At 38.2% G+C, this 16,066-nt stretch overlaps 1 protein-coding gene across 1 annotated transcript in view; it reads left to right on the forward strand.

Moving 5' to 3' along the window:
- Window positions 1–2,181: 2,181 nt before the first annotated feature.
- Window positions 2,182–16,066, forward strand: part of CTNND2 (catenin delta 2) — a 564,215-nt gene continuing 550,330 nt past the window's right edge. The window contains exon 1 of the mRNA XM_088023533.1: window positions 2,182–2,210. Within this exon, the coding sequence (XP_087879659.1) occupies window positions 2,197–2,210 (14 nt within the window). The 5' untranslated portion in view covers window positions 2,182–2,196. The remainder of the gene's footprint in view (window positions 2,211–16,066) is intronic.

The following is a 16,066-nucleotide window of genomic DNA, read 5'->3' on the forward strand; positions in this document are numbered from 1 at the left end:
TATTTTTTTGTGGAAAGGAACTGCCCCCAAAAAAGCAGAACTTGCTGGGAGGAGAAGCAGAGGTTAGGTTCACAACATGCATTCTGGTAGAGGTCTTGGTATTTTTTCCTTACAAATAATCTTTGCTGTCCTTCAGAATATGTAAGAGTAAAGATGTGAGCTCCCACAACAACATGCTTCCTTAGTTTTATTTTTTATTTTTATTTTTTTAAAGATTTTATTATTAGCGAGAGAGAGAGAGAGAAAGTGCACAAGCAGGGGGAGCGGCAGGCAGAGGGAGAAGCAGGCTCCCCGCTGAGCAAGAAGCCCGATGCTGGACTCGATCCTAGGACCTGGGATCATGACCTGAGCCAAAGGCAGACGCTTAACCGACTGAGCCACCCAGGCACCCCTCCTTAGTTTTAGAACTTTACAGGGAAAAGTTGAGCTCTCATTTGTAACCTGTTTCTTTTTTTAAATATTTTATTTATTTGTGAGAGAGAGTGAGCAAGACAGAGAGAGAGAGAGAGCACAAGTGGGGTGAGGAGCAGAGGGAGGAGAAGCTAACTCCTGGATGAGCAGAGAGCCTGAAGCTGGACTCCATCCTGGGTCTCCAGGATCATGACCTGAGCTAAAGGCAGATGCTTAACTGACTGAGCCACCCTGGCTCCCCTTGTAAAGTGTTTCTTACTTAGTTCCTCAAAATCATGTGAACAGAAAAGAAATCTGCTCTTGTGGAAGAGAGCAATGGAAATTTTAATATATGTGGAGGACACACCAGGTCCTACTTTTGAAAGTATCACCCAAGAGTGTCCCAGGGTAGCAAATAAACTCATCTTTCCTGAGAAGACAAATCTCTGCAATGTTGGGAGTTTTCATTCTCCCACACTGACCTGTACTTTCAGTATTTTCCAGCATTTTTGTTTTCCCATACCCCAAACATAATTTTTTTTATTTTTTTATTTTTAAGATTTTATTTATCTATTTGACAGAGAGAGACCCAGCGAGAGAGGGAACACAAGCAGGGGGAGTGGGAGAGGGAGAAGCAGGCTTCCCGCCGAGCAGAGAGCCCGATGTGGGGCTCCATCTCAGGACCCCGGGATCATGACCCGAGCCGAAGGCGGATGCTCAACGACTGAGCCACCCAGGCCCCGAATAATTTTTTTTTAAAGAAACCAAATGTAATTTGATTACATTGTAAAAACTTCTTCTGACATTTTTAGTTAAAATACAGGCTTTGCTATAATTACGTTTATTAAAAAACTTAAGTGCATGGGAAAATAAAACAAAGATTAAACTGTGGTACAAAAGTCCTATAATTGGAACAGCTAAGATACTTGACGTACTGATTGAATTATTTTTCATTAAAGTTGATCCTTTAACAGTGGATTTCAGGCAGATTTGCAGAAGCATTCTTCATTGGTTTAATTGGGTTTTTTTTTTTTTTAAGGCAATACAGCAAATATCTCAAAGGATATTCACTTAGTAATTAGGCTATAAAGGATCAGTATCACTCCCATTCTGCTGGAATTTAAAGCCTACAGAAGTATAAGTTTAAAGCGTTATTTCTCGTCCGTCTACAAGATGTAGTAAGTAACGTTAGGCTCAAATTAGTAGAGAGAGGCAGCTAGAAGGCCGATAGGGAATAAACACAGTACTCCACATGATAAAAAAAAAAAAAAAAAAAAAACTGTTTCTTATAACGTTTTACTGAATGGTACAATTTTAATGGTACGAGAATTTAATATCCGTTGGGTGCTGGCCATCTGCCAAACAATAGCCACAGCTAATTTTTCATGGTCAGTGTCCCATTGAATCCTCACCCCGACTTTAGGAAATAAATATTGTCAACCCATTTTACATATGATGAAGTCGATATTTAGAAAGATTAAATAACTTACCACAGGCCCTGCATCCAGCAGGCCCCAGGACTATGGTACATACTCAGGTCTGTCTGAACTGCAAATCCTTCTTTGATTTCACGACATCCCCTGCTTCTCAAATTTGACATCTTGTCACATCGCATTTTTTTCCCCTTGACCGTCGCATGTCATTTTGATGTAAATTCCACTTTGCAAATAGATGATAGAATTAATCTTTTTGGTGGCTTTCTTTCAGGAATTACAGTTTGAGAGACTGACCCGAGAGCTGGAGGCAGAACGCCAGATCGTCGCCAGCCAACTGGAGCGATGCAAGCTTGGATCAGAGACGGGCAGCATGAGCAGCATCAGGTACCGGGCACGCTGCCTCCTTACACTTCTGTGCTTGGAGCTGCCAGGGAAAGTAAATTGTGGTGTTTATCTTCTCCTTATAAACCTGGCAGTGGATTTGGAACATTCATTGAGACTTTGGAAGGGAATTGTAACCGATCTGATTTAAGATGTTCAAAAGGTGTCCAAAATGGCCTGGTTTGTACTTGAAACTCTTTTTAACAAAATTAACACCTGCCCTGAATGCAAATTACGCATAATTTTACACAAAGGAAGGCTTTGCATTGAGTCAACTCACAGAAATCAGGAGATGCCATATCGTAGTCTCCCAGTTTGGTTCTTTATTTCTAAATGAGTCAGAGTTGCAGGTTCCTGAAATGAAAGAATATTTCGATATCACCTGTCTTATTTGCTAACGTACGATGCTGAGTTGCAAAATGGCACTGCAGATATCAACCACGCATGCAATCCTCCTGTGTAAAAATATTTCAAATTCAGAGATAGAATAATTATTCAATTAGGGGTTGGTTTGAAGTTCTGAAATGTTTAAAAACAAAACATAATCACTTGACCACAAAATAAATTATCGACCCTAGGACCATGTTTTCATGTTTAAAAATGTGTGTGTGTGTGTGTGTGTGAATGAGTGTGTGATGTGTGTGTGTGAAAGAGACAAAGTTACACAAGACAACTTCCATTTCTCAGTAATGCATTGTACCTTCCTGTTATCTTGTTCTACAATGTGTTTCTGAGATTCTACTTTTTTAGAGAGGTGTCTTTGTTAAAGAAACAGTTGCTGTGTCAAGTCAACTCCAACATTATAGTGACTTAATACAATAGCTGTTTGTGTCACATTCATTCAACAGGCAGAGGCAGTGGATGGTAGTCAGGGGGCTGCTTCTCTGCTTTCCCTCCTACAGTTATTAAGGACCCGGCTTCTCTCTTAAGAGCTGTGCCATCTCCAATGACCTCATTGTCAATTGCATTGTCAATTGCATCACTGCACCCACAATCCGTTGGTGAAAACCAGTCATGTGGCCTCTTGTAGATGGAAGTCGGGTAGGGATTCCTCCTCCTGGAGTCTACAGCCACCTGCTGTGACAAAGGAATTAAAACGTCCTTGTATCTATTGCTCTAAAATCCTTTATCATTGTAAGAGTACATTTGCAGTCAGAATGTTTCCTATTCCAGTCACTTGCCATCAGTCTTTTAACATTGTTCTTTTTTTTTTTTCTTTAACAATGGTAAATCTACATGGATATCATTGTACTCTTGTTAGGCTAGCTTGCTTGGGTGGAATATCACTTTCTATTGCAAAACATTATTTTGGACCTGTGGAAGCATATCCACCTCTGCATCCAAATACCTAAGTTATAAGTAGTGGCAAATAGGTACATTGTGATTCCTCAAAGAGACTTGCCAAACACCCAAATTAACCAAAGCAGAACGGACCAAAAAAAAAAAAAAAGTGAATTGTGTTTACATGAAATTGTTTTCAGAAGGTTGACTAGTTGAAGATGGTGAGACTAAGGCAAGGAGAAAAATAAGGTTTAGAAATGTGTATTTGATTCAATACATGTGGTTGTACATATTTGAAGAGCTTTTTTTTTCCTTCTTCACATTTTTATTTAAATTCTAGTCAGTTAACATTTGTTAACTGTGGAATACTGGTTTCAGGAGTAGAATTTAGTGGTTCATCACTTACATCTAACACCCAGTGCTCATCACAAGTGCCCTCCCTTACTATATGTTGGCTAATTGAACATAATTTTTTTTTGAAGAAAAAGTATTAAGAATTTATAATAATAAAATTACAGCCACATTTTGGAACAAAAACAGTATGCACATTGGGTCTTGAATTTTTCTGTACTCCAAGGCACAGATTATACATCTTTATATTTTCCCCCATCTGATTCTTTTTTTTATTTGAAGAGCTTTTGGTTAAAGGTGGGTTTTTTTCCTACTTCCTGAGAAGCTAAGACTGTCAGGTTCCCAGGTCTGTACACACCACTGAATTGACATGTTTTGCCTTGAAACCCATTGATTCACTATTTATCAGATTACCTTTTCAATTCATATTTCTACTTTGCTGTGTGATATTTTTGCATACTATACATCTGTTATTTCATTTCGTCCCCTCCCCAGCCCCTGGTAGGCAGAGGTCTAGGGGACCATGTTGTATCCTGTGCCTCAATTCCCAACTTCTGAATGGATCAGAAACAGATAATCTGATTCATCCAGTGACTGACCTGTAAGAAACTGGTCTTACTCTTGAGAACGTGAAGTAAGTGTCCTAAAATCGGTGACATCTGATGGTAGGCGGTAGGGTTATGTGTGGGTTATGTGCCAGTGGAGGGATCTGTGGTGACAGAAAGTAGCCCAACAGAGAGACCGTATTGTTCCTGAAGGGCAAACAAGCCTGCTCACTTACCATTAGGCCTGGCTGCACTTCGTAGGTTGTATCTATGAGACTACCTTTTCAATTCTTAAAATCTTTCCTCCTCCCTCATATGATTTGATTGAATTGATTTCTTTTCTTAGGTCCAGAGTATCTTGAATGGAACACATGTTGAACTACTGAAGTAGACAGAAAAATTATCCCCTGACAACTTTTGATTCTTTCTACTATATCCTGTATCTGACGCCCATGATACACAATCAATAATCCTGTGTAAAAAAATGTATTAAATGATAGTGTTAAGTGCAGATGACACTACCTAATTATCTCTCTTTGCTAGATAGCTATATAGTGTCAATTTTCATTAAGCCTGATTATTTTGTATATTGGAAATCTTCTAATGTATGAGTCTGCACTTGAATAATACAAGCAATTTACTGATAATTCACTGGAGGAAAGTCTAATACATAGCTTTCACTGTTCCTTTTTTTATCATAACCTAGTTGTTTGCTCTGCTGCGGAAATGCTCCTTTGGAAATTCAAGTCTTTATTAAGCACCATAGACTAACCTAGTTAGCACATCAAAAAGAATACTTTTAAAAATTTTAAAAATAGAATAGAAACAATTTTTTGAAAACTAGAACAGGTAAAGAAGTCTTTGATAATGTAGATGTTGTTTCCTACTTAGGGATACTAGGGAGGGGTAAGAGAGGTTCTTAGAGGAAATGAAACAAAATCAAGTATCTTTCAGACTTTTTATATAAGTGGTAAAAATGGTAAATAGAGTTTGGTGTTTCCCTGCCTTTTATTGATGATAGGAAATTCTCCATCTGATTCCTAAGACCTTCTTCTTGGTCGTCACATTGACAGTTGAAACTCTTTGAAAAACTATTAGTATGCATTTGTAATAGTCAACATTATAGTAGTCAGTCAAAGGACACACGTGAGGACACTGGGAAGTTGGAGAAGGGGATGCTGGAGCTGTCTGTCGTTGTATCTCGTCAGCTCCTGCATCCAGGCAGCCAGGGCATAAGTAGCTGCAAATAGGAACGTAGGGATCTCTCTAACTCTTCACAGACTTTGCTAAACATCCACATGGGTACTGAAGCTTCCAGAATTCAGATCAGTGAGCTGTTAAGTGTTATTATTCTTCTACAGAGGAATTATTGGTGCTTTTTACTGCAACTACAGATCTACTATGTACCTTATATCTTTCCTATCTTGGTTTTCCTCACTGTTTCCAGCCCAGTCCTTTCCAAGCTGTTGGAACCTGCTCCCTTCCCTCTAGAAAGTTTGGTTCCATCCTTTCTCCCTGATTCCTCAGACAAGCCAGACCTGAGTCAGGTACTTTACTTATACAGATGATGCCCTTTATTTAGGGTCATGATCAGATTCCCCTTGCTAGTAGCTCACTCTCACCCCCTAGCCAGCTGTGATTACTTGGCACATGCCCGTCCCTTAGTTCTCGGCCTGTCCATGATCTTGGCCTGGCAGCCCTATGAGCCATCCATTCCCTGTGAGGCTGGGGGCCATGCATTGCTCTTCTCAGTCCCATGGTCTGAGGACTTGCATATGCTTATGCCCTTGCCATATTTTCCACAGACTCTAGTAACAACATTCTAGCTCATCCTTCTGCCTGCATTCTGCCCAAATCTGTTCCCCATGTGGGGTGTGATTGAGCTGCATAATACATAGACCAGAACCATGTCCTTGAAGGACTCTTTCCCACTTCCATAAACACACCACTGTTTCCCATCTCAGGGCTCTGACCATGTGATTCCTTCTATCTAGAATGTCTACCTTCTTTCACTTGGTCACCTCCTCCTATGGATGCAGTTACCCAGCGAGGGCTCACATCCTTCTGAATATCTTCTTGATCAGTCCAAATTGGACCACGTGTCCCCTGCTTGGGGGTCATTAGAACTTATCAAAGCACTGGGGATGAGACTCTATTGACACTTCTAGGAGTTTCCCTGCCACGGAATGTTTAACCTTTACTCACAGAATGTGTAGGGATTTTCTTGAGTGTTACTGAAAATTTAAGGACATCAAAATAGATGACTAATCATATTCCTGTTTCCGATGGGGAGCAAGGACCCAATGGGAGAGATCTTGAGCTCAAATCACAATTGGACCTATCTTATGGACTCTTCTTAAAAGAAACCTGACTCTTGGAAACCATGATGATAATGATTTATAACAATGGTCTAGAGCTCAGAAACAAAGGAAGTAAAAAATCCAAAGCTAGAGAGATTTGACATGTAAGAAATTCTCCATTACTGGTTTTAAAGATGGAGGAGCTATGTGACTAGCTAGCAATGCACATGGCTTCTAGCTGCTAAGAATGATCCCTGACTGACAGTCAGCAAGAAGAGGATCTCAGTGCTATAACCAAAAGGAATCGAATTCAGCTCATAGGCTGAATGAACTTGAAGCAGATTATTCCCTAGAACCTCAACAAAGGAAAGTAGCCAACAGAAACTCAGATGATAACCTTATATGACCCTGAACAGAGAACCCAACCGTGCCACACACCTGAATTTTGCAAAACTTACAAAACTGTTAGTTAAAAAAATGGACATTGTTTTAAACTGCTCAGTTGGGGATAGTCGGTTATGCAGTAATAGAAAAATGTATACAATGCTTTTCAATTGGTTGTGCTAGATATATATTACAATAAGCTGAACTATGAATGTTTTTAGAAAAAAACGAATCTTATTTTGTTAACATCAATATTTCATTCAAAAGTTTAATGCGTATAGCGCATTTTATTTTTTATGTATGTATGTATGCGTTTGGATTCACATGTCAAAATAATCTGGGCTTTGATTCTAAGAAGTAGAGGTGTTTGAATGTGGAGTAGGGTCATTATTTACTGTGGAATAGGACTACCAAATAAAGCAATCATCTTTAGCCTCACCATTTTTATAATATAGATACCCAAGACTCTGATTAGAGTTCCATATATTTAAAAAGACAAAACGTAATATATATAAAAATTGCTTGCTGCATATAAGAAGATGCTCTTTCTTCCCCGCAGATGAACTTTTGAATTTCTTGCAAACAAGTTTTCACGAAAGCCTGCCATTTTTTGGAGAGTAGATGCAAAAGGAATTAATGTTGTACATGTTACCAAAGGTCATTCTCTTTATTAACTAAATTCTGTGAGCTGAAATGCCAACAATTCTATAAATGGAGTCTAAAAATCTTGTCCACACTTACAAAGAAGTCAGGCTTATTTTAGAGAAAATGCTGATTTCTGGTTAAATTAGAGGTGAAGAAACATCAGTCAAGTAGTCACATACTTTTTGTCAGAATGAAATGTATTTATTTAAAAGCATGATCACTGAACTTTCTTAAGGAAATAAATCACATGTGAATATAATTATGAGTAAAACATGTGCATTTTTTCACTATCCTGCAAGATCTGATATTTAAACAAGTAGTTACATTTATTGTTTTAAAGATAAAGAAGGAATAAATTTGCCAAAGTATTTCATTGTGGAAATCACATAGCTTAAATAATTAAATAATTACTTTAAAATGTTTTACAAATGAATTTTTGTATTATGTAGATATTTCTACACATACACACATTCCCAAATGAAGTCATTTAGCCCAAGGTAAAAAATCACTCAAGGCCAGAGAATTCTAGATTCTTACCGCTGGTGAATACATGTTTGCTGGGGGCAGGGGGGATAATAATATTGAATCAGTTTTAATTGTTTATATTTAGAATTTTATTTTTTCATTAAATATCATTATTACTAGTTTCCAGACTAGGAAATAAGCATTTCTCACATGGCTGAAGTTCTACTCCTCCAGTAAAGCCTAGCGATTTATTTGAACATGGCATTTAATTTGAGTTGGTAATCAGAATTAATATTGCAGTGATGTTTTCTAATTTTTTTTAGAATGTCTTCTTCATATAAAAACAGAAAAAAAATAAAATCAGGGACTATAGACATATTCTTGAGGTTTTTCTTTTTCATTGCTAATTTAAAAAAAAAAAAAATAAAAGTGTTTCTCTGTTTCCTTCCAAACTAAATTCCAGAGCGGAAATCTACCTCGAAAATGCTCCCAGTTTTCTCAAGTCCCTTTGTGAACCCTTGTTCTTTTCTTAATCCCTGTACTACCATCTTCCCTCCTACCTGTTTTTTCCCCATTTTCCTAAACTTTCCTTTTAATACCAGCATTATTCCTTTAGGATTTCCTATTATAGTCTCTTTTTTTTCCTACGTAAATTAAGAAGAATATTCTCGACTACTTCCTGGCAGTATCACATTTCTGCTCACGTCTCTACTTCAGAAAGAGTGGGAACACTTACAGTTGTTTCTGGTTTAAAGAGGCAGCTCTTTGAGCCTTTCCCATCTTGCCTAGAGTCCAAGTCACTGTGCTGAGCCACCTCTAGATAGTACCCTAGTGTCTGTGAATTCCTGATCCTTTAAGACAATTCACAACGTGGGTTAAAGCTGCTACCTCCTCCTTGCCTGCACTGAGACTTTGCTGAGCCTTCTCAGCCGCCAGAAGTAGAAGCAGGTGCTGTACTAGCCTCTAAGGAATTCCCGAAGGGCAGGGACCAGGAGGATATGCCAAAGTCTTGGCCAGCATGTGCTAACTGGTCAGTCAATACTGAATGTAGAAATGAATGAGTGGATATGTCGTGTTTCTCTTACTGTTCTTACTTTCATTGCTCTTGTTTTGGAAAAAGCACCAGTCTTATTAATCTATAAGGATTTCTATTTCTATATATTCCAGAATATATACATACATATCACATTTCAAATGGTTTATATTATCCTGACCTTACCAGATCAGAATATCACAGAATATCACATTTCAATATTCATTCTAGTTAGTTTTCACATGAAAACAGTACTCCGTATTCTAGGGCCCCGTTGGTTTGATGTACGCTAGGCATGGTGTTAGGGTTGACTTAGTCTCATCCTTTTACTCTGATCTCAGGAAGATGATGGTAACAGTGATAACTTTATTAATATTAATGGTAGTATTTGTTGAGCAATTTTTATAGACCAGGCATGGAAATGATTTACGTAGATCATGCTCTTTACTTTGAGTTAACTGTATGAGGTAAGTCTTATGTCATTTTGTAGATAACAGCACTGAGATTCAGAGAGGGAAATTTGCTTTCCCAACATCCAACAGTTAGGACCAGGCACTGACTTTTAAACCCAGGTATCTTTACTCCCCAAGGACACATGTTAATATACCTTGCTGTTATTCAGTCTTAAATTATGTTGTAAATTATGCCATTATTCAGTCTTAAATTACATTGTAAATTACATATGTTATAAATAACTATCTAAATGTCTCCAGTCCATTTTCATCCTAGGGATACAAACATTTTGGACGGATTTTGTGCTCATTTTTTCTCTATCCCCAGCCCCACCCCAGTGATTACAGCTATTTTGAATTCCTTCATCTGAAATATATTTCTGAGATTCATTTTTACAGAAATGAGGTGTAAAGAGTGTTAATCGCATATGCCTTTAATTATATCCAGACTGTTCAGCATTCTCTTGCAAATTGCCAGTGGACAAATTATACTAATATTTATGTTTATAAAATGCCAGTTATATAGTCTTAGTCTTTCCGGCTGCTCTAGCAGAATACCATAGATTGAGTAGCTCATAAACAACATAAATTTATTTCTCATGCTTCTGGAGCTGGGAAATCCAAGGTCAAGGGCACTAGCAAATTTGGTATCTGATGAGGACTTGCCTCTTGGTTCACAGACAGCTTTCTTTGTGCTGTGTCCTCATTTGGCAGAAGGGGTGGGGGAGCTCTCTGAGGCCTCCTTTATAAAGGCAGGAATTCCATTCATGAAAGCTCCACCCTCATAACCTAATCACATCCCAGAGGCCCCACCTCCAAATACCATTATGGAGAGGATTAGATTTCAACATAAAACATGAAATTGGGAGGGACACAAACATTCAGTCTATAGCACATGTTAAACACGGTTTTCTAGATTTCTGTAGGATAACAAATATTGTCAGCTATCCTGAGGATTTGCTGTAGGTCCTAAAACAGTTCAGTACATAATATTTATAATTATTTACTATATTTCTTACAACAGCTACCATATTTAACACTTTCGAACCAATTTTGAAGCCTGACATCTTTCCACAATGACGTACTGAAAAACTAATCTTAACTTTACACCTAAAAACAATATACCAGGAGCACCTGGGTGGCTCAGTTGGCTAAGCGTCTGGTTTTGGATTAGGTCATGATCCCGGGGTCCTGGGGTCCTGGGGTCCTGGGGTCCTGGGGTTGGGCTCCCTGCTCAGTGTGGACTCTGCTTCTGCCTCTCCCTCTCCCTCTGCCCTCCCCCCTGCCCATGCTCTCTCTCTCTCTCTCTCTCTCTCTCTCTCAAAGAAATAAAATCTTTAAAAAAAATAAAACAAAACCAATATACCAAATTTTATTTAGACGCTTTGCACTGTAAAAGATGTTTTGGGAAAACTAACTAATTTTAAAATTTAAAATTCTGATTGGTATAGAACTGAAAATCTTTATAAATTTAGTCTAGAATATTCTTTGTATTTTCTGTCATCCTTAGCATTTTTTTCACTCATGGATCTGAAAGGTGAAATTGGTAGTTTCATAGGTGAGAGCTATATTTCATCATTGTGTTCTTAGATATTGCCTGGGTTTGCTAATTTCCCTGAATTTCACTTTTTAAAAAATCTATAGTAGTGGGGCTAATGCTTTTCTGTAATTTGAGGAAGGTTAAATGAGACATGTAAGTAAAGCACACATCACCTCGCACATTGTCACTAGCAAATCCTATATATTTTTCCCTCATGATGAATAAACACATAATCTTTTTGTTGAGTCTCTTTCCTAATTTTTCTATCAAAGCTAATAGAATGGTTCCTCTCAGGATGGGCTAAAGCGAGGTGTCAGGGTAGCACCACATTTGTCTCCTTCATTTTATAGACTAGACAGCCACACAGAGATTGACATGATGGAGTGGAAGACATGTTTCACACGGCACACCTTACTGTGTCTCTCTTTGGCTATTGTGTGGTTGTAAAATGAAGAGCACTAATGCAGTGGTAACACGTGTGACAGGAAATGTTCAATAAGTTAAGATCTAGAAGCCAGTGGCTCTTTGAATGGATAATTTTCAGACCGGAAGCAGCAAGAGATGAATGCATTGACCAAAATATGCAAGCTCATTACTTTCTCTGGTTGTGTAAATACGATGAGAAGTAGAAGTGCCCATTGACGAAGGCATTGCTGTGTCCTTCTGCCTTTGCTCAGATGCTGAGTGTTCAAGAGCTTTTACCAACTTTTTTCTGTTTATATTTGTTCATGCTCTTTTCAGAGGATTGGCAACCAGTGATATTTCAGGGGGCAAAATAACAATGAGCGTTCGATTCACTTAAGAAGAAAGAAGTTCCGTGGTCATCACTGGGATGGCAACAGCTCACTGCACACCATGAACATTGTATGTCCAAATTATTAGGATGGAAAGGCAGTGAGGAGATAGCAGGAAAAATGTTGTAGTGTGTGTTTGAGGAGATCAATGGTCTTGGCACCAACACACTCAAGAGTTGCCATGGGGCAAGTCATTAGGGCTTTCTGGACCTCTGTTTCCTCACCTGTAAAACAGAAACATTGAGTTTTTTCCTCCTCTTCTCTCCTGTGCTCTTCATCCCATGGGCACCTTTCACTGTGGGCAGTGAGTCACATCAGACTATTTTAAGATGGTAACATTATGTGAACTTGAATAACAGATCTTATTAAGAAGTGAGGATAGCAAGATGTTGCCAGATAGATTTGGTGATTCAGAGGAAGGCAGATAGATGTCTGTATATTCGTGTAAATAGCTTTTTCATTATAAGACTCTCCAGTTAGGTGAAAGCATGGATTTTATATTTGGGAAATCACAGTCTAAAAGAAATTTGTACGTTTATAATGTATAAACTGCCTCAGATGCTCTCAATGTTTTCTAGTTTGGCTAAAATCTAGGGTAAAGCTAGGGAACTAGAAGAGAGTGTCTCACGCTGAGAGGTCATGAGGAGTGGGCCTTTTAAGAAATAATCATTGGTTCCATAAAAAAAAGGCTTATGGGGTAATTCTAAGGGCCTAACAGGTTAGTAGGAGCTCCTTGTGCTTCAAATATGAATATGACAAAGCTCCTGGCTTCCAGGGGTTTACTCTCAAATACAGAGAGTGGCATAAAAGCAGGTGAAACATGATAAGATATGTTGGTGCTATGAAGAGAACAGGAGGTGGCAGTGGGGATGATTTTACAGTGTAGGAAGGATGGGAAACATTGGCTGGAAATAAGATGGGATAAAGGCACTGCTCAGAGGTAAAGTGCAAAGTCAGAAGGACAAGAGTGTGAACTTGGAATCCGTGTGGTTGGAATAGGGAGCCCATGGCATAGACGGGTGTTGGATGAGGGTGCAGAGTGACATGACCATTCTCTGCGTGCTCATATAGGTCAGGATAGCGACTTTGGGTTTGTTGAGTTGTCATTAGAACATGGAAGACAGCTTTGTCCAAGGAAGCGATGGCATCATCTCTGGTTCTGCCAGCTGCATGGAAAATGGGTTGAAGCCTGTGGAGGCTGGGACAGCAGCACGAGTTAGAGATGACATGTCCAGGAGAGAAGTCACAAAACGTAGTCCAAGGTCATGAGCATGTATAGTGATGTCAGAGTTGGGAGGCTCTGCAGACTCACTTGTGTCAAAGGAGACAGAATAGAATTGTGAAATTATTATTATTTTTTGAGTGTAAACATTTGGTAGGCTAAACCAATGCTGAGCTTAGCTTCTGTTGCAAGCATTGCCCATTTTCAACAAGGAATCTTTGATTTTTTTATTTCATGGAATGTGAATGTATTCTAATTCCCCTTTATCCAGGAGACACTATCATAGAATTTTAAATTTAAGGGATTGCTGTGTTAGCAGCGGGCAGCAAAGATGTTGCCTGTTTGTTGACAGAAAAGCTGCATTCATAAGCCCGTCTTCTCAAACATCTGTGTAGTTAGTACCTCAAGAGCTGAGGAAGTTTAAAAATTGTCACACATTGTTGTTTGGTCTTATGCCCTTATTTGAGAATGTAACTCTCAGCAAGATTTTATTGAAAAGATCTGTCTAAGGAATTGACTGCCATCTTTACTCAAAATTTAGCAATTAACCTTTTCTCTCTAATGTGTGAATGATGGGATCCACCTGTTGAGACCCTGTCATTTTGACACTCTTCAGGTAAAGAGTTTCATTCTGTCTTTTGAAACTCATGTGTTCCTGTCATTTAAGAAATGCCCAACAAACATTGAAGCTCTAATGTAAGCATGGCATAGGGTGGTGGTTCATGCCATGGAGTTTGGAACCAGTAAGTTTTGGATTTGGATCTCACCTCTGCATATTGTGACCCATGTGACATTGGGGAATGTCCTCTAGATCCTCCATTTATCTATATGTCAATTGGGGAGAATAATCCTTAGATTAAATATGAAAATGTGTTTAAAGCAATTAGTGTAGTGTTTGTCACTGAGTGAGTATTCAATATGTGAGGGCTGGTTCTCTTCTTATTAATTTATTAGTTTATGTAAGTATTGCAATTACAACTCTCTTGTCACATACACAAATAGGAAGTGTCCTCATTTTCGCAGAGAAATGTTATTTATTTATACCTTCTCTTCTTTTTTTGTTTATTTAGGGGGCAATTACAATGATATCAAATTAACCGAAAACAGTATTCTAACTATTGTCAGTCTCTGCCAAAGAACACCATAGTAAAATGATATTCTTAAACTAATGTGAGTGATATGTATGTGATAATATGACCATAATGCACTGAAATATCACACTGTTCGGGACACAGTCTCATCACCATTAGAAACTGTATTTGCCCTCAGGTGGATAGTTGCTCAAGGTCACTATAATTTTGAACACCTGTGTTCTACTATTAATGACCTTCGCCTAACACCTTAGTACTAGAAGAGATGAAGGTGAAAATAGAAAAAATCCTCAATGTTACCTAAACACTGGAATTGTTAGCATTTTATTAAAGCATCGAGGGTCTTTAAGGGATTGTGGAAGCTAATGGTGTCTCTCTGAGACATGTGTCTAGAAGCTGAAATCTGCCTCTCTGATTGCTAATTCAGAGAAGAATTGCTCATGGCCATCTGGGTAGGTTGCTAGAGTCAACAAAATAAGGACACCTGTATAGGGACATGAATATGTGAAGTTGTCTGTGACGAAAGGATGGAGCTCACGATCTCATTCCATCCATCCATCCATCCATCCTTCCGTTCATTACGTATGAATCATGGACCTAATATATGTCACACAGTATAATAGAGACTGAGAGTATAGCTCTGGATGAGGAAAGCGAATTGCCTGTTGTCAAATAGCCTCCAGTCTTCATGCTGCCTGAAGGATGTAACTTAACTTAGTAGGGATGATAACCAGATCATTTCCTGTGTAAAATTGCTCTCCTTAGTGTCTAAAACAAAACGTATATTAAACTCACCTTTTTGTACATGATTGACCATTTAATACTAAGATAACACAGCAAATGCAAGATCCAAATTCAAGAGAGAGAATTAAATTTGCTCGATTCTATTTAAATTACTCTTTGGGATGGGGATGCAGAGGTGTATTTTAGGCTAAAACCTGACCATTTCAAACACTTATTGTATTTGGATAATGAACTAGCATTCCAGAGGGAGAAAGTAATCAGAACTTCGTTTTGTGTGCAGCTCATGGAGTCGGAACAAAAGAATAATAAACTAATGAAGAAGTAAACTCCATAGAATATTTGAAAGTTTTTAAATAAATACTAAAAACTTCAAAAAAGGGAATTTTAAGAAATAAGATATAAAGGAACTGGTAGTGTTTCTGTCAAGGGATTTGATTTGTCATTTTTCACAGAAGATTTAACTTGCATTATTATTCCCAGGAAGAATTCTTTCATTTTCAGTGAGAAAAGTTAAAAAAAAAAAAAACTAAATAAAACTCTGAGATGCTAATTGAGAACAAAGATAAGATACTTCCAAATGAAAGTTTTCTGTTAAAATGGACTGATGGTCTATTTTTTAAAAGTTATCATTTTATTTTGTAAAGATTTATTTGAGAGAGAGAGGGAGTGTGTGCATGTGTGAGTGGAGGGAGGCGTAGGGGGAGAGGGGGAATTCCAGAGCAGTGTTCCCATTGAGTGAGGAACCCAACATGGGACTTGATCCCAGGACCCTGAGATCATGACCTGAGCTGAGATCAAGAGTCAGCCACTTAACCAACTAAGCCACCCAGGCGCCCCAAAAGTTATCAGTTTATTAACAGAACTTTAGTTATGAAATGAAGTTTTTTGAGATTGTTATACAGAAATAATTTTCAGAAACAAATCTTGTATTTCAAGATAGTGGCATATATGGGCATAATGAAATATATGATATATACAGTTGGAGAATATGTGATATTTTTATGTGCATTAC

The sequence above is a fragment of the Eumetopias jubatus genome, unplaced genomic scaffold, assembly GCF_037043125.1.
Source record: "Eumetopias jubatus isolate StellerSeaLion01/CBP00866 unplaced genomic scaffold, mEumJub1_p1.0 scaffold_5, whole genome shotgun sequence".
NCBI classification, from domain to species: Eukaryota; Metazoa; Chordata; class Mammalia; order Carnivora; family Otariidae; genus Eumetopias; species Eumetopias jubatus.